The 23,042-nt window shown below is 47.4% G+C and overlaps 1 protein-coding gene across 1 annotated transcript; it reads right to left on the bottom strand.

Moving 5' to 3' along the window:
• Positions 1-1,952: 1,952 nt before the first annotated feature.
• Positions 1,953-21,581, bottom strand: LOC144178440 (glutamate-gated chloride channel-like). The gene is made up of 9 exons (XM_077706293.1): positions 21,366-21,581; positions 20,564-20,666; positions 17,962-18,059; positions 17,130-17,194; positions 16,765-16,988; positions 9,132-9,214; positions 6,671-6,805; positions 4,153-4,562; positions 1,953-2,755 (listed from the first exon to the last, which is right to left on the bottom strand). The coding sequence occupies exons 2-9, from the start codon at positions 20,626-20,628 to the stop codon at positions 2,537-2,539; spliced, it is 1,299 nt and encodes a 432-aa protein (XP_077562419.1). The 5' UTR covers positions 20,629-20,666; positions 21,366-21,581; the 3' UTR covers positions 1,953-2,536.
• Between the last annotated feature and the right edge of the window lie 1,461 nt (positions 21,582-23,042).

Genomic DNA, 23,042 nt, shown 5'->3' with positions numbered 1-23,042 from the left:
GGATTCATGGATAAAAGGGGTTCGTATGAGTTCGTGGTCGTCGGCAGGCGGCATGAGTTTTTTCACAGGAGGGTTGTTCAGCATTGAATGGTCTATTGACGGGTGTAGGCCATCGCTGTATAACTCGCGCTAGACCGCTCTTAGTGGCGAACTGAATTATTAGGTGGATGGTGTGTTCATCTAATCTGAGGGGATCGATGTGGGTTGAGGGATCTCCCGCCTTCGTCGTCTTCGTCGTGGAGCGACCAGCGCGCCATGGCTCCGCCGCGCCTAAGGCGATGACGACGAATCTGCCAAGCCATCCCCTCACAATCCACACGTGGAGACAGCCACCGAACCAGCCCACGAAGAAGTGGATGTCTACCGAGGTGATGACACGCTACAAGAGGATTTTCCCTACGCGGCTGTGACGTTGGAAGACGACGACGAAAGGGATTACGACGATTGCTGCTAAATAAAACACTGTACACACTTTAATGGTCTTTGCTTTACAGTGCCGTGGTCCAAAGCGGCTTTGCACTGCTGGGGTCCGGCTGCTCCCTCTCTCCTTGGATCCACTGTCAGTGTGGGGAGAAGCTAGGTCGACCCCCAGCTCTGCTGTTTCTCCAGCCTTGCACCACTGGTGCAAGCTGCGCCAATTACCCCTCCCCCCCCCCCCCCTATTATCCCCTTTTCTTCGCATTATGCCTGCAAGGCGAGTGCAGTCGATGATGGGGGAAAAGCGTAAAAAAACTTTGTGAGGATGAGCATGCTGTCATTTATGGGCCCATCACTGTATGCCAAGTCCAAGTGTGCCAGGTGTGCCAGGGCGCTGCAGACAAATCAAATTCGCCAAGATTCAGGCTTTTTTCTGGTCAGGACGGCCTGAGTAGAATTTTATCGAACCCCTTCCGCTGTTCTTGCCCCTGTCCTGCTAATAGTTTCCATTCAACTCCATGACGTCGGGGTTCTGCCTCCCCCTTATACATTGCTCGCACTGTATTTTTACACCCAGAAGTGCTGGAGAATATATTTTCTAAACAGCGCAGGGCTAGCGCCAGATCACCCCTCACGATGTGAAGTGCAAGTCTCACAGCTGTCAATACTGCATCACCGAGCACGGCACAACGGTGCGTGTCCGTTGCCCCGTTTCCACCGCCATGGCCGTGCGCTTGTCGCCTGTACCCTAAAAAGAAACAGAATGCTGGTGCCCCTTCTAAAGTTTTGGTAATGAAATCCAGGTTCCTCTGCTTTCAAGGCGAGTTTATATACTCGGCCACGAGTCTCTATCAATATCGGTGTACTCCATGTCACCGCCCGTCTTAAGGTTAGAGAGGCGGAGCGAAAACTCTTCACGGATTGTAGATGCTATAACTGAAATCAGCAGCACAAAAAATGCATGCCCCCACTGCTTCACGCGCATGCTAACGCACACATGACATATCCCACGTGGGATTAATCAAAAATGGTTCTTATACCTTACTGACATATTTTGAGGGCCATCTTTTGCACGCACATATGCGCAAATGCGCATGCCCAGGTTCAGGATCTGTTTCTCGCTCATAAGTGCATTTTTAGGACGTACAGCATTAAATTCTGTCCTTGGAGATTCATCTTAACTGCTATGTCATACGTAAGCGCTTTAGCTGTAGGTCGTATCCCCTTCGGGACATGGCTTTGTATGTTTAAAAATGGCTCGTCACGTCGGCTAAAGACTGTCATTACATGCGTCATTCGAGGCCATAATGTCTAGGCAAATATTCCAGTTATACTGCACTCAATATTATACCGCAGGTGGGCGAATACTAGGCAAAAGGCACAGATAAAGCTCGCAAAATCAGCTGACATGGTTCGGCGTGATGTTAAGCTTTTTACCTTTAATGTATGTTTTCTTTTCTTCGTTAAGAATCAAGACTATATGAGCGGCCGACGAAACATCCACCATTGAAGAAAAAGAAAGTGACATAACGCAATCACAGTCAAATTCATGTTTATTTTTTGTCCAGAACAAGGAGGAAGTTGACTTCACAAAGCTTCGTTCGCGCATGCGGCGCGCTAAGGGGGGCCAACGCCAACAATGCTGCAACACTGTAAGTTAGCCCTCTAACGCAACAACTGAAGCCAGAGCATCAGCAAGCACTCGCTTAGCACAACGCACTACGCTTCCGCACTAAATACAAGGAAACAAATATACTACAATCTGACATTATTGGATTCATCCCTTCAAGTTTGGATGTATGATTAACTTTGGGGTCAACGTTGCGTGTCTGGATTATATCAGGGCACCCTAGCTGCGTAGTATAATTTGACTGCATTAACGTGTATTTCAGGAGAATTGTTTCAGCACACGAGTTCTTCGAGTACACTAAATAGACATACTGTGGCGTTGCTGAGTGATTACTAAATTAATTTTTTTTTTCGTGTTCCCCATGAGCAAGCATACTAAAAGGAGCACCTTTGCGTCTCCCATGAACTGTAATTATCCGTAGACTTTACGTTTGATCACTTTTGCACCTTTTCCGCCCAGCTTGGGTAGTAGTACATATTGCGCAGTTCATCAGAATTCGTCCTCTGGCACGTCCAGCCTTACAGCGTACGTTCGAATGTAAATCACCACGAAGAGAAAAAACGCTACGGGGAAGACGATGCGCGAGGCGAGGTCCAGTTTGTCGGCGGGAGAGCGGGGTTCCTTGAGCCAGTTCCGGACAGTGCCCTGCCAGCTTCCTGGCTTCGTGGTCCGCACGGGTCCGTTTCTCGTGTCTTCTTTAATCTCGTCCTGCAGGAGAAAAAGCAGCAACGCAGCCGCCCGTAAGACGAAACGATTGCTCGTTCTGGAGATTTTGAGCATTACTGACGTTCCGTATCTTACAACTGCGTAAATTTCAAGGCATATTGACTTTCCCCGTCGTAAAGCAACGATTCCCATGAGGGAGTTGGATAAACTTCAGTGCCGTGTAGCTGAAAAAAATGCAGGAAGCTGACACTAACGCGTAAGACTTGAAGGTAGCGAAGCTATACGCAACCTTCAGGACCATCATGGAGGTTTAAGCCTACGATTGCAGCCGATTTGCTTCTTTTTCACTGCCGCAACGACCTTTCCTCCATCATTGTTGCTATAAGTGTGAGCTTCGTTCATTTTTTTGGAAGTGATAATCATTGGACATTACCTTGGAGGGGCGTACGCTATGACCTGTCTTTCTCGTTCCGAGCAAGTGTTGCCACGATTACGGCAAACACTGGAGTTTTTTTTGTTGTTGTTGTTGTTGTTTTTTTGGCCAATCTGGGTATGCCTGGCCTAAGTGGGTATGCCTGGCTTGCAAACATGCGCTGGGGACGCCAGGCGGTCACAGCGGGGCACGCACACACGAACGCTCGGCATTTTCTTTGTTTCGTTAACTGCCGGGCGGTCGCCGCGAGACCCGCGCAATTTCTCGCTTGGTATTTTTAACTGCGTACACGAAAAAATTCCCCGCATTTCCCCGAGGGGAAGAATGTGAAAGTGCTAATGCAGGAGTTGAATTTGCGCGGTTCGGTAATGTTCGCGAAAGAGAGATCACACACACACACACACAACTACAAAGAAAGAAAGATGCATTTATTCACAGACACCTATTTGTGTTGTCGTTGTACTTGATTGCTAGAGCGGATCTCAGCTTTGAAATTTCGTGTCAGTACTCCTTTAAGCGGGTGCATTAGCCCTTCTCACGCCCGATTCCTGGCCAATCCCCCACGTGGGTATGTGCCATGTCAGCGGCCAGGCAGCGCGCGCCCATCTCCCCCCGTTGCCAAGGAAGACGAGGAGCGCGCGCACCCGCAGCTGTTGCTATGTGGACGGACGGCGGTCACCGGAATTCAGGGTCGCTTATAAAGTGCATTCGCACTTAAAATACAATTTGCTAAGCAGCTTCGCTGTTAATAAAATCACTGGCAGAAATGGCATAACCTCCACGGTGGCTCATCGGAGCCACGACCTCACGCTCCGTAGCACAGTATCTTAGCCGCTAGCCACATCGATAAGTGCTTCGCATCTTGTAGTTGGATTCGGTTGCAGTGAATTGAGCTTCTCGGCTAACAAAATTGCGAACGTATTTTCAAAGGAGCCAGGCGTGTATAACGTTTAGCGGTACTGATTACGGGCTAAATTAGTTCTAAGTTATGCAATTACCCACTAACCAGTAGTTGCAGGGGCTCCACTCCGTCCGTGCCTTTGATAACGGCCTGCGATGCTTGCTGTGCCTTCTGGGGTCCACTTGGACCACGGCGGGCCAGCAGTTCAACGAGCGCCACGTCGAGCCACACAGCGACCACGAAGGCGATAGTCACTGTCGTCCAGACGTCCACTGCCCTGGTGTAGCTCGCCCTGGGAAACTCAGACTCCTGGAGCTTGTCCACCGCGGAGCCCATGGCCACCAACAGTAGAGCGGGGACCGCCAGTCGTGTTCGGGTGGCGGCTCCAGTGTTGTCCAGCCACAGTGGGATCCAGGAGAGGAGGACGTACATGGCGCACGGTATGAACACCAGAATGTCGAGGCTTCGCGACATGCGTCGAAACCAGAACTCCACCCGCAAGCAGGAGTAGTCGCCTGCAATGCCAGCACTTCTGTGTCTCCCATTGCTGTGGTATTTTACTTCGTATATTTTTCTCTCTCTATTTATTTATTTATTTATTTATTTGTTTGTTTGTTTGTTTGTTTGTTTGTTTGTTTGTTTGTTTGTTTGTTTGTTTGTTTGTTTGTTTGTTTGTTTGTTTGTTTGTTTGTTTGTTTGTTTGTTTGTTTGTTTGTTTGTTTGTTTGTTTGTTTACCTAAAAAGCCTTGGATAAAACCCCCTGCATAAGTCGCAGAGTTAGAATACTTGCGATTGACCTATACGTCGAACATAAAATTGAACAGTCCCATTGATAACATTTGGATTAGCTGAGTTAGCCGTTCTGAGCTCTAAGGCGGTGCATTGGTTGTGACTCCGCATACAAAGTGCGTCATTTGAAAGCCAAAGGTTAGGCCAATGACTGAGTGTGCCAGAATCACACACACGCTCACTTCACTGCCACCTTTTTTGTTGTATCTGCATATTGTTGGTATGAGGGGCGAGATATTAGCCAACCGCTTGCCCATTTGCTTGCTTGTTCAGGAGTTCATGCTTCACATTTCATGAACATGACATCTTTTTTCAGGACGAGAATGATAGCCGTTTTTACAGCGGAGCTAATATAGATGAAGACCCCCCCCCCCCCCCCCTCTTTTTTTTTTTCTCTTTTTTGCTTTTTGCGTGCGTGGGTCGAGAAAAGCCACTCCTCTCCTCATTTCGGCACATCCTTTCCCTTCGGCCACCTCTTCACCTCCGGCGCTTCATATTTTGATAGAAGATGGCGTACCCGTCCCCTAAATTTGTCTCCCCAGCATTGCATTTTACTTAGAAGTTATGCTAACTTCAATTAAATCGTTGTAATCTTGCTCCTTGTAAGCTTGCTTTTCCACATTGTGTGTTGCGCAGTGAAGCCTTCTAATCAATAAAAAATGGCTGCGGCATAGCCCAGCTAACCTTGGATACGCAAACCGAAAGCTTGGCGTAGCCCGGTGAAGTCATTGTTTCACTTGGTTAACCTCCGATTTAGCTGTAATTATTACACAATTCGTCCAAGGCCTGCCTTTCTCTACGGTTGTGGCCCCGCTTAGGGGTTTTCCCAGCCGCACGGCTCGCTCTTCCGACGTCGCGGGCTTGGCAATGCGGACCTTTTCCTGTGAGGGAGCTCGCCGAGCGATATCCGCGGGGTGGTCAGACGCCGCTTGCCGACGACGGCTCAAAGCCTCCCGCTCCCACCCCCCGCTTAGAGAAGATGGCCCGGCATCGCTCTCATCCATGGCCAAGTTCTCATGCGTGCGGCGAGTCACACGGTCAGGCGGCGACCCAGCTGCGGAGAGCGCATGCGCAAGCCAGAAGCTGTGGCGGCGGCGGTGGTTAGCGAACGCGGCCGTCGGCGGAGCTCGACCCGCCGAGTCACATGATGCGTTGCTTGGGTACGGCGCAGCTGCGGTCAAATGAAGGTCAAAGTCCCCGCGATGGCGAAGCCGCTCGACGAGATTAGTAAAGCTTTGCTTTAAAATAGGCGTCAATGGGTGCGACCGCCATGGACTGAGACCACCGAGGACGATCGGGTCGCGGACACCAAGCGTGAGCGCGATGCCCGTCGGAACCCAGAATACCTCGCGGAGGAAAACGCAAACTGTCGGCGTACCTACAATCCCGCTGAACGCTTCCCCAGTACGACAGCGCGGATTGTGCGGGGATTTGTGTCCAACCAACAACCCACACATAGCTCCGCTGGTCATCCACCTCCACAGAGTGGAATGGCGCTAATTTTTTTAGGTCTCCACAGCTTTCGTAAGGGTGAAATTGGAATTACTAAATATACGCGATACAAGGAAGCGTCCAACATTTATTTTAGTAATGGTACGCCCATCAGTAAATATTCCGTGCATTTGGGCCTTGCATTCTGATTGCATTTATTTGCACGTAATGCGGGAACAAGGGGGAAATCCTGGGAGCTAACGTGTTCTGTTACACCACCATGTAGAGAATGCAGGGAAGAGTACATGCGAGTCGTTTACTGCGCAATGCAAGCCCATTTCATGCGCACGGAGCACGTCCTCCGATGATAAGCCAGGCTGTCTACTTCGAAGATCTACTTTACCTGTGTTAGTCCTCGATGTGCAAGTTCCGGGCAAATGGCCAGTCACGTCATAATTCTTCATTACAAGGTCACGGTTGAGACTGATAGCATTGTCCCTGCTGTACGCGAGCACGATATCATCGGTGGTGTACCTGTCTGTAAAGCAAACCACAAATTAATAACGATATTTCCGCTGTAACATGTGTATTAAACATTTCGCTAGGATTTCTAATGCTTTGCTGCTATCGCAGTTACGCTTGCCTCTACGACACTTTAAGCGTTTCTACTGTCATGCACTTATTTATTCTTAGCGTAGAGTAGGTTCCCTTTGAAGAAGGTACTATTTTACAGACTGTTGTGAGAATAGAGAGTTTTAGCTGACCGTTTTCGACGGTCCGCTCCGGCATCGGCGGCCCGCTCAGCGCAACGGGAGCCAATGCCGTTCGCAGCCAAGCGCGCCACGCATGCGCAATGGCGCTCCCGCTTGCTATCGGAGCGGAGCGGACCGTGAAAAACGATCAGCTAAAACTCGCTATTAGATCGCAAGATGGTTTTCCTTGACGCGAAGAAAGGGGTTGTATAGCGCAATCTGGTTTTCTTCACATATAGTATTTAAACAATTCAATCGTATTTATAAAAAAATAGCGCCTCACAGTGACAACGAAAGCTCTATCACTCGAACACTTCCCGGAACAAAAGAAAAAAAAAACGTCATGCCATGTACTGATCCTGCTGTATCGTACACCCTCAAATAAGCTTGCGGCCGCATTGAATTACTTGCTTGGAAAGTTTGAAAACATTGCTCACGAGTTGAAATTTGTGACTAGGATGCGAATTTATGCAACAAACAAAAGTCAATTGGTGTCCTTAAATTGTTGACTGCTCCTCCTCATAAGTCAGTTATCAGAAGTTCCCTGTATCATATTACACCAATGTCAATAACCTCGCGCAATCTGTAGGCAACAAAAACGTCCGCTGCGTCAGTTCAAAAGACTCGAACGATATCCGGACAGGTAAGTATCTTAGCTTAAAAAAACAAAAACGCCCCGGATTGTTCTTCCTTTACGCTAGAAGTTAAAATCAATAGCACGCAGCATTGTTGAAACACTTTCAACGGACCACAGTACGGGAAATCTCGACTTCGCAGCAGCTTCATTAGCTCATTCTACTGCTTCAACGGCGCCGACGAGACGAATTTTTCCAGCGGGCATGCACAGCGTCAAGAGCTTCATAAGACGTTGGTTTAACCGCATGTATATATATATAACAAAACTAATGCACCTCGCTGAAAATTAGCTCCAAAATATTTTACCCTAATGATTGGCCGTCACAAAAAGGCGTTTCTAGCCAAGGTTCGATTAAATAAATGGCTTCAGAGGAAAACAAAACGCAAGCACACGCAGGAGTTAACTATACGACCCCCCCCCCCCTCCCCCAACCTCCACCTTCTCGCCTCCCATAACGGCACTGAACCAGGACAAAGTTGTCTTCTACTGCGAAGTTTCTAAAAAAGCTGTGTCGATTTCCACTGCTGCCGTACGGCTGCATATCAGGTGATTAAAATTTTAGAGGAGTAGAGTTTCATTTAAACATGGAGCGAAAGTTGCAATACATTGTGACGTCACGCGCGACGTCTGCAAGTCTGACCCTTGTATTACAAATCCCTCCTCCACTCGAGCCTCCAGTCAAGGAGATTCTTGAAATCAATTTTTGCGTGTAAAAGCATTGCTGTATTTTCCACTCAGCCGAGTCAACAGACGGAGTGGAGGACAGACGTTGAATACAGCCACGAGTAAAATGAAAGCTATCGTCATTTTAGGGGCAAAGCCCCTTATGGGCTACAGCTGTTGGCGTCTCCTGTCGTCGTCGTCGTCGTAATCGTCGTCTCATGCAGTCACACTACTAAAAACACCGGGAAAGTCGTTTACGCCTCACCCTAGTACATAACACGTACTAAAAAAAACACCGGGACACTCGTTTACGCCTCGCGCCAGACAGCTTCGCGCTTCAAAGACAAGAGACTTTTACAGCAAAGCTGTATACCTGTACCCCCCAACGGTTTCATCTCCGTTGGCCAAAACACCAAGGCGCCAAGAATACACTTATACACTGCATGCTTCCCCCCTCACGAGGTTTCACGTTAGTGGAGATGGCCCGGGATTTATTTTTTTCTGAAGTGTTTCGGTGCCCCTTACAGTTTGTGCTTGGACACGTCCTAGCCTGTAGCTAAAAATTGCGCAGCTATATTCAAGTTGTCTACAGTATGAGAAACACAATTCAAGGAATACAGTGTAACTAAACGAAACGGCATGTGCAACCCTGTGCTGAGTTCTTGCAAGTCGTGCACCAGTTTCACGCAGAGAGGCTACGGATTTTCGAAAGTGATTTCCAGCACGGTGGCAGCGACAACGGGTCCTGCTTTTCGAAGTGTAAGCCAGCGCGAGAGCAGGAACAAATCGAGAAAGGCGACAAAGAGGCTTACAAGTGGGTATGAAGAACGGGCAGCTCTGGGTGTCGAAAGGGTACTTCTTCAGGTTCATATAGCAAGACAGCTTCAGCGTCAGCCTGCACGAGCAAAGAAATTGTAGCGTTCCGGGAATCAAGAAGAAAGATCCTGCTTCGAATCTGGGAATGTTTGTGTTCGCGATAACCGGGAACTAGTGCTTAGGGCAGCGACAATAGCAAGTGAGGGTTGTTGTATCCTTTGTCCTCCGCGCGCACAATACCAGTGATATTTGTGACCCGTGAAGATATATATATATATATATATATATATATATATATATATATATATATATATATATATATATATATATATATATATATATATATATATATATATATATATATATTTATATATATATATATATAGAGAGAGAGAGAGAGAGAGAGAGAGAGAGAGGGAGAGAAAGCTTTAATGAATACTGAAGAGGTTAGCCTCACAAACGGCGGGGCTTGCTACTTCAGATGGGGGGGGTGAGCATAATAGTGAGGCGAAAAAAAAAGACAGGGAGGGAGAAGTACGCAGCAACATGGAACATGATGGAGAAGAAAACGAAATCAGTTTGGAACGTAGAAAAAATTTACAACACTAGGCAAAAAAATCTGAGGATCCCAAGGTTAAAGAACGTTGATTAATCCCGAGTCAGACAGAAAAGTTCAGAGAGCCTTTGTCCCTCGCGCCGCGTCAGCGAGATTTTGCCACGGACGAAGAAAGTGATGCAGTTCTAAGAGCTTCCACTTAACAGGCGCACAAGTGTTCTTTTCGCTGTTTCGCGTTGAGTTGTGTGCTGCGGGCAGTAACAGAAGACATGCCGTATGTCTTCTCTTACACACAGCACACAATGGTGATACCGCCCAGCCTATCTTAAAAAGGCAACGTTCAGGCGTAGTGGTGGTGGTGGTGGTGATGTTTATTGACGGGTGGACCTAGCCTTGCGTGGTATGCCGGCAATTGCTCACCCGATCAGCGCCTTTTTACCGCTATGCGCGGGAATTCACCATGCCTCGCTGAGGCTTGTGACACGTAAAAATTGCAGGATCAAACGAAAGATGTCCCTCCTCGTGATCCAATGGCCTTCCGGGAAAATTAAATCGTTCAAAGAGGCATGCGGAGAGGCCATCCTTCGCAGTTCTTTAAACAAAGCTAACCGCTCCTCCGCATGCTCTCGGCAGTCCATAATAAAATGACCGATGTCGCCTGTAGCACCACACGTTCCACACAGAGGTGAAGCGATAATGTTCAGCTTATGGAGCCACGCCGGTGTCCGCGCTGGTCGGTGAAGGAGCCCTGCAGTATATATTTATTGTAATGTCGGTACCACACAACTAGGTCATGTCTACGCATCTCCACCTCTGTTGGTGTTCGGTTCATTCTGAGGCTTCACTCGGTCGTAAATTGTGCAAACCACAGGTTTCTGTTTCTGGGGGACACACCCACGTCGAGGACGCCCACGACGAACAAGGCGGCCACGGACGGTGCGGAGAACTTGTTATTTGCAAGATACCTGTTGAGTGACACGCTAGCAAAAAAAAAAAATATTACAATGAGCGTAGTTATTGTAAACGCGCTCTTATACCGCAGGACTGCGATGCGACGTCCATGGGTATACTAGCCACAAGTGACAAGATTGGTGATTAGGCCTGGTTGCGATAAAATATCTCTGAGCGGCCCGCTTGGCCTGCACAACCCCGAAACACGGCTCTCTTCCCACGCGAGGCATCAACATTTCCTCTAGACACGTGGCGCGAAGCATCAAGTGCCCGCTAAAGCATTATGTGCCAAATTGAAACACAAAATTTGCATTTTTTTAGAAGCTATAGGACATGTCACCGTATTCAAACACGTACCCCATGGTGGCCTCTTCCACACTATCCACCCCAACTTTTACCCTGCCAACTGCAAATTCTGTCCCCAATCCTGCACACCCTGCCACGTGACTTGGGAATGTTCCATTACCCCTTTCCAAGCTCGCATACCCACCTTAACCCCTGAGCAGGGCAGAGGGCATGCTGGGCAGCTCATACGGTCATGGCCAGCTTCGGGGCTGTCGGCGTCCGTCCAGGGACTTCTGGACAGAGAAACCTCACCGCCACGGTCCCCGTCTACTACTTGGTTAACACAAAGTTTATTCCTCCTCCCGACTGTATGGTGCAAGTGCAAACCCATTTTTAAGGTACGCTAGATAGCCAGAAGATAGTAGAAACCTCTTGCTAAATTTATTTACAAGCTACTTTTTTTACAGAAAAAGGCAAATTGAAATGTAAAACTCCGCTGAACTCCCGCGCCCAGTTTCTGTAAATATGCTGCATTAACTAAACTGGATGGCACTACGCTTCCGGGTAAATTGCAATTCAACAGGTCAATTTTCAAATAAAAATATGCAGTTGTCATTGGGCTACAAACCTAAAACCGGGTTGGTTCATTTACACTATCGCTGTTTCTTGTTCAGATATTCTTACCTCGTATAATTACAGGATACACCCCGCACAACCTCCCTCGCAAAGTAGGGAAAAAAAGTACTTCGTTTGTTCTAACGTTCAAATAACTTTCCTTGTTTTTGAAATTATTGCGGAGGGGAAAAATCATTACTCTTGAAGTAAGAAGACGGACTCAATGCAAAATCAGTTGAGAGATACGTCATTATGAAAAACGATATTGTAGTTCTCCATACATTACTGCATCTCGGATGTCCTCGCTGCAGCAACTTCAAAACTACTACGAACACTCAGTGAGCTATTTTGTGCGAACGCTGTGCAGCTCCTTCCTAGCGTCCACCTCGGCATCGAGGGTATCACGTTCATCGTTCATAGCACTTCGCAAACGACGAGGCTTCGTTATACAGTCGAACCTCGTTGATTCGAACTCCGAGGGGGTAGAAAATCTGTTCGAATTAGTCGGCGTTCGAAGTAACGGGAGTCCCTTTGATTGGCGGTACAGCGCACGCTATACCAGGATTAGAAACGCATGCGCGATAAACTATACGGTATTGCACCTCCTTCGGAGTGCACTTTGAATGATTACGTGCTGCGAAAGTCAACATACGCAATGGTCAGTTCCAGATGCGAACCCGAAGAAGCAGGCGCGCACTTCCCGACTACGATCCATGGTGCGAAGTTCGCGTGGTTTATGCCAGCTGCCTCAGTGTACACACTAAACTTTTTTACACCCTTTTAGCCAGAAAGGGTGTAGCATAAGTGGAAAAAAGGTGTTGGGAGACCTTTGAACCCTTTTTTTTTAATCTCAACACCCTTTTCTTAGCTCTATACACCCTTTTTGGTTCGAAAAATAAAAGGTGTTGATCAACTTAAACACCCTTGGCTTTTCTTAGGGTGTTGAAAGGGTGTGAAAAAGGTGTTCAGCTGTTCATGGAATAAGGCCATGCTTGGATGCATAATAGCACTGTAAAGAACAAGGCATCCCCTCATATACTTCTCTACTCGCAAGAAATTTTCAAACGCAAAAAAAAAAAATAGTTGCTTGTATGCAATGATCTCTCGTTTTCATATGCGGTGCACCTCATGCCCCAAGTTTAGCTTTCGTACTTGAAACACCAATTTGAACCTTCAAAATTAAAAAAATATATAGTCGTGTGGCGAAAAGGGTGTTTACCGACTGCAACACGCTTGGCTTTCTGTTGGGTGTTAAAACAGTGATTTTAAAATAGTTGTTCAGTTGCAAAAAAAAAAAAGAACAGCGGAGCTGGGGTTGACCTAGTTTCTTCCGGTGTTGCTAAGTTTTGTTTGTTTGCTAAGCTTTGCGATGTTCTTGCTAAGCTAGGATGACCGCTGAAGGGTGAGGCCAAGTTTAACCGGAGAAGTTTAACTTCTCCAGCGCTCTTTGCCCTCGTTGGCCTTGCGCCATTAAACACCAACCATCATCATCAAGTTTAACCGGCATCTACAAGGCTGTTTCATTGTGTCCCCCCCCCCCCCCCACCTACTGCCAGGGTAAGGGGGAAACAAGCTAGGTCGGCCCCCAGCTATGCTGTTTCTCCAGCCTTGCACCACTATTGCAAGCTGCGCCCTTTTTTTTTGCCTTTTAGAATCCAAAAAAGACTAGTACCTTTGAAATAGGCGTATGCGTTATAGGGGCGTATGCGTATGCGCACCTATAGTGAGAGGTGGGTATACGCATACGCCCCTTGTGCTCACTCTAACAAGCTCGAAAGCCGACTTCACTGTTATAATACCATATCTGCGGTAGTGCATCCTTTACAGGTGCCGCAGTTCTTTTTCTTTGTACCTTTTTTGCTAACGCCACCGAAACTAGCTCAAGCTCAAACAGCTTCACTATTAATAAATTATGCCAATTCATATTGCTTTAAACATCGTGAGGTACAAAACACCCCCCGCTTGTAGAAAATGTTCAGTCTGCTCTTCACCTTATAGTTGGCGGTCTTTTCTTACACCCTTTTTCTTATTGATTGATTGATTGGGGGGGTTTAACGCACCGACGCAACGCAGGCGATGAGGCGCGCCGTAGTGGAGGGCTCCGGATTAATTTTGACCACCTGGGGATCTTTAACGTGCGCCGAAATCTCGTACACACGGGCGTTTTTGCTTTTCGCCTCCATCAGAAAAGCGGCCGCCGCGGCCGGAAATCGAACCCGCGACCTCGTGCTCAGCAGCGCAACGCCTTAGCCACTGAGCCACCGCGGCGGGTACCCTTTTTCTTACACCCTTTTTCTTTACGCCCTTTTTCTTAGTTTCGAACACCCTAATTTGTGGATTCTCCGGGCGAAGATTGCAGCCACAGCCCGCGGCCTACCGGAATAGGATGGCCACCCAGTGCTCCACTTTTTAACCCAACTCCCTTCCCCTCTTTTCTTAATAAACGTTTTCAACAACAACAACAACAACACCCGTCTGGGAAAAAGGGTGTTGAAATAATGAAAACCCTTTTTGAGGAGTGTTGAGGTGGCGGGGAAGATTTGTTTAGTGTTTAATATAATTCATATAGGTTAGGGAACACAAAAACTACCTCGTGATTAAAACGTTTTTGCAAATCCGCGTGTTGATTTGTATATTCTCATAGTAATATCCACAGTTCCAAAATTAGCGCTAAAATATCTGTTTTTTGCGACAAGCCCACCGACTCGATCTGGGGGCTTTCCTCTGCTGGATATAAAAGCAAGAAGGGCACATGTGTTACTAAGTAAGCTTGCACTCCCTGTACCACTTGCATCCCGTTGGTTTCATTGCTCAGTTCATTTGTGTTCCAAGTGTAACTTGTGCGTATTGACTGTTTGTGTAGAATGCTGCGCGCTCCGCCGATTCACATTGCCACGCGTAGCTGCTGCCCTGGACACCCTTATTTTAGGGTGTTGAGCAACCTTACACCCTTTTTTAGGGTGTTCACACGAACAGCCTTTTTCATCCGTACACCTTTTTTTCGCCAAAACACCTTTAAAGATGTTCGCCATGGGACAAAATTCTTACACCCTTTTCGGCCAAAAAGGGTGCAGGAAAGTTTAGTGTGTGCGCGTAGCATGCACGCGGTTGCGGGTTTGGGAAGCTGCGGATGCTAGTGACGCATTGAACTTTGGCCTTCGGCTTCGAATTTCCCGAATAGTAGTCTTTGTGGGCGGGCAATATTGTCCGAATTAACCGTGGCACGCGTTTCAGGTTCGAATTAGCGAGAGTTTCCACCCATTCAATTACACGTCACTTTGCGGGGACCAATGAACCAGTTCGAATTATCCGTTGCTTCGAATTATGCGAGTTCGAATTAACGAGGTTCGACTGTACGAACACTTTCCAATGGAGCAGTGCACGGCGTTTCGATTAGCCAGCCTATACCGACGCCATCTCAGTTCCAGCCACGGCGTGTACGACATAACCACGTGGCGTAACTTGTCCCGCGCGCACAGATAGTGGAAAGATGTGATTGGGGCTTTCCTCCTGTCATCACCACCAGTTCTGTGCCATAGGTCATGACTCACCCGATAGATAGTGCGCCCACTTTTTCTCACCCCGTACAGCTTTCTTCGCAGCTTCCGCTTTCAGGTGATGGCCATGCCAAAATCACATCGCCAAACGATGCGTTTAGATTCGTGTAATAAATTTCGCCATGAAGAGAATGCCTGTTAGAAGGTTTCCTCTCGGTGCGCCTTCTATATTGAACCACGGGAAGAAGTTGATACGTCGGTGAGGTTACGGCCAACTCAGTTTTTAGTGCTTTTCGGCGGGCTTAATTGTTATAGTATATAGTCACTGCAGAGACAAGAAAATCGTTTGAACCCGCTTCGGTGGCTCAGTGGCTAATGCGTTGCGCTGCTGAGCACGAGGACGCGGGTTCGATTCCCGGCAGCAGCGGCCGCTTTTCTGATGGAGGCGAAAAGCAAAAACGCGTGTGTTCGCGATTTCGGTTCACGTTAAAGATCCCCAGGTGGTCAAAATTACTCCGGAGCCCTCCACTACGGCACGCCTCATCGTCTGCGTTGCGTCGGCACGTTAAACCCTACAATCAATCAATCAATCAATCAATCAATCAATCAATCAAGAAAATCGTTTGAGCCCAATCGTTCTATTTAGAAATTGTGGTATAGTGCTTATAATTCATAGTTGAACCGTCTTCGCCGCGTTGATTTCTTCACAGGCGACCAGGCGGAGTTAACCGGATATGCGTGGTTTAAACCACTTGAATGCAGTCGCGTGCTTTGTTTTTGTTGTGCTTTATGGTGCTCACTAGACAGCGAGGCAATTTTTTTTATCTTTGTGTCTGTTCCGCTTTCATGTCACCGCACCTTAACGACGTTTTTTACCTTAGAATTTTTTTTTATTTTCGTAAAGGCAAACCTAACCTAAAAATTTAAATGAAAGAACACGAATTTTCCTTCATGTATTTGTGTTTTGCCTAAAATTTTCTCGAGCCTACCTGTGCTCTAATCAATGTTGACATCTAAGATGTGTGGCACTAGTGATGTCACATACATAGTTTGGGAAGGTTTTGCCTATTTAAACTTTCCCTGCATCCTCGCTATTAGCAAAGGGACATAGATGGCGCTAGTGCCTTTTCACTCCATAAAAACCACTGCAGCACGAAACGCGCGGATGAAAATTTGGTGCGAACCCTCCACAGCTCCAGCTTACTAATCAAAGAATACTACGCATTAAAAATGCGCAGCGATGTTCGTAATACGCAAGTCACAGTTTGTTGTGTCTGAAATGCCGCCCGCGTTTATAGGTTTTAGCCACTGGCGAGGCACGCATGCAGGCAACCATGTGAGTGCGCCGTCACTGGTTACGTCGGGCTCCGCAGGATGGCGGTACTTGTCCGTGCTAAGCACGTGATGTATGTTGGACGTTCCAAACTCTACCCCGCCGAACACAAAGTAATGCCTCGACTCCAATGTGAGCGCGATAAATAACATCTCTGTTGACACCAGCGTTAAGAATCGGGTTGAAATGGAGCAGACGACGCACGCCGGTGATTTTTTTTTCTTCGGCGTGTGGGCTCAGTGGCACAATCCGTGCCATGCCTGTGGCGCTTCGGCCATGTCCGTGGCCGTTTCCAGTGTTGCCAAGCGAAGAAATTGTCAGCTAAACTTTTCAGTGAATACCACCTATATGCGCAGTAAAACCAGGGTAACTGCAACGTACTAAATAATTACCTCACGCTGTAGAGAACCCGGCCTGTCGGAAATATGCGGACGAATAGGTTCGGCCGAAGGACATGGTGGAAATAGGCCTCCTTTTCGTTCGAAAAAAACGTGTCCGGCTTCCAGATCTTATCGGCGTCGTAGAGGGTGAGGTATCCGACATCGCCAGGTTTGTCATCGAACGCCAGGCGCGGATCGACCCAACTCTGCCTGAAGTAGACCTGGATAGTGTAGTCCTGCGGCGAGAAACCATATTAGCCGCCGCGCGCTCGGTTCCTACAAAGCTTGGTAGCCATGGATCAAGGGACAGAACAGCCACACCTAACGGGCAATAAGAACACACTCACGAATTTGTAAATGAGCAAAGATTAACCTACCATGTTCTTTGCCGACACTTCCGGGATGTCAAGGACAAACATGTTGACCTCGACGCGAACTGGACCTTTTACGGCAGGGTTCAGGAAGGGGGGGGGGGGGGGGGGGGGTAAAAATTAAGCATAGTGTTATGCATGCTTCCTAAGGAAAGATAATTAGCACTCTTTTTCGTCAAGAAAGCGCATTCTACTTCCGCCGCAGATACCGTTGATAACTGCTCTTTGAATAACTCTGTCCCCTATATTCTGCTAAGCTGGTAGCCTCTTTGAAATTAAGTGCACAAGTGAAATGCGCTTAATTTCAATTTGTAAAAGATGGACACTTGGCCGATATCACTCAGGGACTGAAGTAACTCCTATCTGTCCATATATCCACAGAGTGAAGCAAACAAATCCTTCATGGCATGCGGTAAACTTTTGCGGTAAACTCTATCAGAAATTATCGAAGCTATAGAATTAACTATAACGGCGACAGACGTCCCACTCCTCAATATAACAGCAAAACAAAGTACTGTCTTTACCACAGCTAACCACCATACCGGAGCATGCAATTATGCCTCCTTCGAACTCAGCCAGATAGTACAAAACCTTCTACTCGCGTCCTTGTTTGATACCATTGCTATAGGTCAACCTTTACACATATTACACTTCATTTATCTAAATTCCACTTCAATAATCTATTCTTAAGTCGTTGCCCACCCTATCGTGGTGTTACGTGCATGGTTGGAGTTGGAAGAGAAAAGAAAATGTGGCGGCTCCTTTAAGTCAGCTAACTTCAATTTTCATCGCGTTAACTAGTTGAGGTTTGCGTTGATTGCACTTGTCCCGTACGTACCAGTGTCATTTATGCTCGGCGGACGGACCCGTTTGTCGTAGTTGTTTGCGTTGAGGATGTTCTTAAAAATGTTGCTGTGGCGCTCCCGGTTGTACAAACTGAAAAAAAAGAAAGACCCCGACTGTACAGTTTTAATGCATCAAAGTCACTCTAAGGTATCGGTGAGAGGGTGCAAAAGGGCAGTCGCCGATGATAACTATCTGTCGATTAACTTTGATCTCATCATCGCCCTCGAATCAATTCAAAGCCGTACAGCTCGTTTTGTATTTTCTAACTACTCCCGCCATTCTAGTGTAACTGCCATGAAGACACTTAACTTGCCTGACCTGTCATTGTGGCGTGAATGTTCTCGGATTTCACTTTTTGACAAAATATTTCACCACAACCCCATTTTAAAAGAACAGCTTTTCACAACCTCCTACCATATTTAGTCCCGTTTGGATCATGGCTTAAAAGTTGGTGTACCATCTAGTCTATGGAATCTTGATCACGACTCTTTCATTCCCTGAACAAACAGAGACTGGTACCCCCTTCCCGCCGCCAACGCCTCCATCACAGACATAACTTCAAGGCCATCACCCGTCAAGAAGTGCTTTAAATCTATTGCTTGCACATTTTCTCCGAGTGTTAAAGCCCACTCCTTCCTGCAACGACTTCGGGCCCGGAAAGTAAATCGATGAATGAAATAAATAAAATGAAATCTCCATTGCCCGTTAAAATGGTAGCCTTTTACTCCCGACTCCTTCACTCCCTGTCATCGAAATAGGGCTGCATTCTCTCTGTGTGCTGCAGAAGTGTTGTAACCTGGGATAGCTGGCACTGATCCATGATGAATAGCAGCGCAAGAACCGGGCGAAGAACCCGCAAAGGGAGAATGCAAACAGACGCCGTGTTCTTGTCCAGTTGTAACAGCGAAGCTGTTTAGCAAATCGTAACTTTTCGTGTCCGCAGTTGAAAATGCCAAGAAATTGCCGAGCGCGCGCACCAGGGCGCGGGCCTCGCGGTGACCGCCCGGCAGTTAACAAAAGCAAGAAACTGCCTAGCGCTCGTGTGTGCCTGCCTCGCGACGACTTCCCAGCGTCCCCTGCGCACGTTTGTCAAGCCAAGCATATCCTATTAGGGAGAAGGGCCAAGATAGACAAAAAAAAATACCTCTAGCGTTCACCGTAATCGTGGCATCACTTGCTCGGTACGAGAAAGACACGTCATAGCGTACGCCCGAGAAAGACACGTCATAGCGTACACCCCTCAAAGGTGATGTCCAATGATTATCACCTCCAAATAAATGAAATAAGCCCACACTTACAGCAACAATGATGGAGTGTAGGCCGTTGCGGCAGGGAAAAAGAAGCAAATCGGCTGCAATCGTGGACGTAAAACTTTGTGATGGTCGTGAAGGTTGCGTACAGCTTCGCTACCTTCAAGTCTTACGTGCTAGTGTGAGCGTCCTTCCTTATTTTTTGCGCTGCTATTCATCATGTCTCAGTGTGCTTATGCACTCTACTGGTATTATGTGGTTCACCTTTCCCAAAACACACTCGACTGACCATTGCATGCAGCCAAATTTCGACGAATCACCATATCGTGGATGCGGTTTGGCTCAAAAGTTCGGGCTGCGATTTGGCATCACGCAATTCCCGCACCACGTTCTGCATTGCGCAGTTCCAGGGCGCAGATCCCATTTTTTGAGTCAAGTCGTGTGATCGTCGCTCACCTTCGCCGGATTGGTGACTCAAGCGCATTGCCACGGGACTGCCTTGTAAGCGAATAAATAGAAAAATAACATTTCAACCTTCTCTGGGGCTGTACAAAACCTTTTTTCCTATTGGTTTTCTAACTCCGTGGTCGGAACTGCCCGTCAATTACCTTAGAGCCCTCAAAAAGTGAAGAGAATCATGTTTTACGCATTTTATTGTAGCATAAGAAGTGTGCGCTTGCATGTTCCCTTTACATTCGGTCGTATACGTCCATGGTCGTACGTTTCAGGTTCCTATCCTAATCGTAATCGCCATTATCGCGATTGTATAGTAGAGCCTCCGCGAGAATTCGCCTCCTGAAAGCCTGACGACGGTGTTGAAAGGAGCACCTACTGCCTTTTACATGCATTTTACACATTTCGATCGGCAACGTGCGGGCTTATTCTGCATCTTTTTTTCTGTGCTTATTTAAAGCCCCACAGCACTTAGTCTGGGCCTCTTGCGCCTATAGTAAGGCATGTCGGTCCGTAACGTACAGTCCTTGTCAAAAGTTTGTGGGCCAAGCCACGGCTTGGCCCACAAAATTTCCGCAGCCAGCGCGCTTCCGCGGAAACGCGCAGGCTGCAAAAAATTCAGTGTACAAGCTCACGGCCCGAGCAAAGTTGTATCTTTTTATGCAGGCAAGCTAGAGAAAACACCTTTCTTTCTTACTGCTTTCAAATATTTTGTCACATTTAAAGGTAAAGCCGATTATGTGAATTCTTTGTGTGGAGAAGGCTTAGGATTGGCCCACATTCTAACAAAGGGTGTGCGTAGGGGCGGGGCAGAGACATTGCGTAATAACGTATGTTCCCGAAACAGCATTTTGTTTTTAGGATGAGGCGATAATAAGCACGGCAACTTACCGAAGCGACGAACTCCCTTCCATGAGGACCGCAATGACGCATAAGAAAATGCTTCCTCCGAACATCTCTTCTTCCTGGGGGCGCTTGGCTTCCACGTGAATAACTGCGTATGCGGCGTGAATTTAACTGAGCTCGCTAGTAAACGCGGTCAAGCTGTCAAATCTAAGGAGCAACTACCACATAAACTGCTGGCTTCATAGCAAGTCGACGCATTGCTCATCTGTCTTTCCGCAGACGCATTGCCAAAAAAAGGCACAACGAAAAAGTTGTACGGCACGCCTGCGAGCCCTAAATGTAGCCTCTAAGACCATACCGCACAAACTAGCCTCCCATCAGAAAATAAAATAACTATTGGTATTCGGAAACAAAGGCATAACGGAACGGGACAATACACTCAATTTAACAAAACTTGTTGGGGGGGCTAGTTGGTGCATGATTCTTAAATATATGTTGAAGCGCAAAAAATAACCAAGACGATGCACAAGAAAGAATTCGAGACAGGACAAGCGCTATTCTGTCTGTTCTTTCCTGTGTACGTCTTGGTTATTTTTTTTTAGCTTAAACATATTTTAGGGGTAGTACAAGTTTGTTTGCGTTCTGGCGAGTACGTATATAAACGTCATCAAACAAATGTTTCTAATTTTTTAGGAGAGTAAAGCGAAAAGAGCGTAAGGTACTTAGAGGCTTATATATCAAAGCTTATTTTATGAGGGCCCTTTTTTTCGTGTTCAACTGCTATTAGGCTATTTCTGAAGTGCCAAAATAACAAAATCTGGTCGGGTTAGCAGATGAACGTGCTTACCTTACGCCAGGGACCAGATAATGCTGAGGAGTCTGGTAGTTCCAACTTAGGAGCGGGAGAAAGCAGACCGCACGCGGCCCTCTCGCGTTTCCCTCCCGCTTTTTTTGAAGAAGTTTCACCACGAGTGCAAGGCCGCTTGCCGCCAGAATAGGCTCGCAACAAGCGCCCAGTAGCAGCTGCCCTCTATCCCAGCGCCTTGTGGCCGAGTCGCGCGCTCAATGGAGGGCGTGTATCAAGTGCTCTCCCGAAAGACTCGCCAACCGACGTCGCCTCAGCACGAGGAGTCTGAATAGGGCGGCAGGGCACATCCTACTACGCCTTGCGGCTATAAAAAAGGCACGTACGGGCTCATGATTTTGGTATAGCCCGCGCACATCAAGCACTGGCGATTACTCGTTCCGCGCGTTGGAATTTGGAGACCCACATCCGCAAAGAAGGACTCATTTATATTGCATTGTGGGTGCTAAGGTGGTAGGGTTGCCACCTGACCGGTTTTGGACCGGCCCGACCGGTTTTTTAGACCGCGGGCCGGTTGCCGGTCTGTACCTAAAACCGGCCGACATTGGCCGGTTTTTTGGCCATTGTGCAGCAGCGATTTCTTTTTTGGCCTTTTGTAAACGTCAATACAGCCACTACCACGATAAATGTGTCGACAAGCTCTGCAAAGACACGCGATCCGAGCAAATATGTGGCCGAGCGCGATTCCTCAGACGGAAGGGGACCAAAGGGAGGAATAACACCACGAAATGCCGCCGGTGCGGTCAGCAACGGCGGTTACTTTTTATTACAGCACATTCAGAGCAATAACCAAAATCTGGATCACTTTGAGTACAAACGTTATGTGGATTCCTCAGTAGGAAAACGCTACAACATATGACATTGTATGTCAAAAAAAAAAAAACGTCACATCTGTTTTTTAACACAAGTTCAACTTTCTCTATAACACGCCCCCCCCCCCCCCCCCCCCCCGGGCCGGTTTTTTCTGCGGGGAAAGGTGGCAACCCTATAAGGTGGTGATTAACCTTTTAACCCTCATTTAACTATGCGTTGCCGCTTGTCATATACAGTCGCGGAACGAAAATCAAATGCATCCTATACTTAAGTATAGGATGCCTTTGAGCTAGTTGGTTCATGCTTGTTGAAAAGAATAAAACAGCGGCGGGCACTTGGCGTATCATTGTAAGCGGTGCGGTTGCACGCCATTCCTGGACCAGGCGACCTTCTTGAAAAAAGCAGGAAACAAGACGGAAAAGGAGATTATCGAAGTCTACTTCTTCAAAAAAGCGGGGGATGACTGCGTCAGCACGCCGTCACTAACATTTAGCGATAAAGAGCTGTCTTTTATTAAAGATAGCTTATAATCACCCAGTGTAATGTGCGTTAGCCGTCATGGTTATGTGTCTGTAGTATCAGTAGTGCGCGTGTGTGCCGACATGTCGAATGCTGTTAATATTTTATCAGTGAGCCGTCAGCAAATGTTAATCTTGAACATTAACATTTGCTGACCTGGCAGTAATCTTGAACCTGTACTATATATTGGCCTGTGTGTAAGTAAGCGTGGTTATTTCTTCACGGACCGGGCTCCCACAGCAAGACAGCGAACAGTGTAGCGTGAGAGAAGTGCAGGTACCAGCAAAAAACAGTGCGACGCGCCAGAGCTCAAGCTGCAGCTGATGA

The sequence above is a fragment of the Haemaphysalis longicornis genome, unplaced genomic scaffold (assembly GCF_048455015.1).
Source record: "Haemaphysalis longicornis isolate Haplotype H1 unplaced genomic scaffold, Haemaphysalis longicornis Haplotype H1 scaffold_4, whole genome shotgun sequence".
Classification (NCBI taxonomy): domain Eukaryota; kingdom Metazoa; phylum Arthropoda; class Arachnida; order Ixodida; family Ixodidae; genus Haemaphysalis; species Haemaphysalis longicornis.
The sequence above is the reverse complement of the archived record's forward strand: the minus strand, read 5'-3'. Positions and strand labels throughout refer to the sequence as shown.

Excerpts from the sequence above, each read along its gene's own strand:
- LOC144178440 (XM_077706293.1), bottom strand. The coding sequence starts at position 20,628 with ATGTTCGGAGGAAGCATTTTCTTATGCGTCATTGCGGTCCTCATGGAA. Across the intron at positions 4,563-6,670 it reads CACATCGAGGACTAACACAG|GCGACTACTCCTGCTTGCGG; the intron begins GTAAAGTAGATC and ends CTGGCATTGCAG. Across the intron at positions 2,756-4,152 it reads TGGAGCCCCTGCAACTACTG|GACGAGATTAAAGAAGACAC; the intron begins GTTAGTGGGTAA and ends TTTCTCCTGCAG.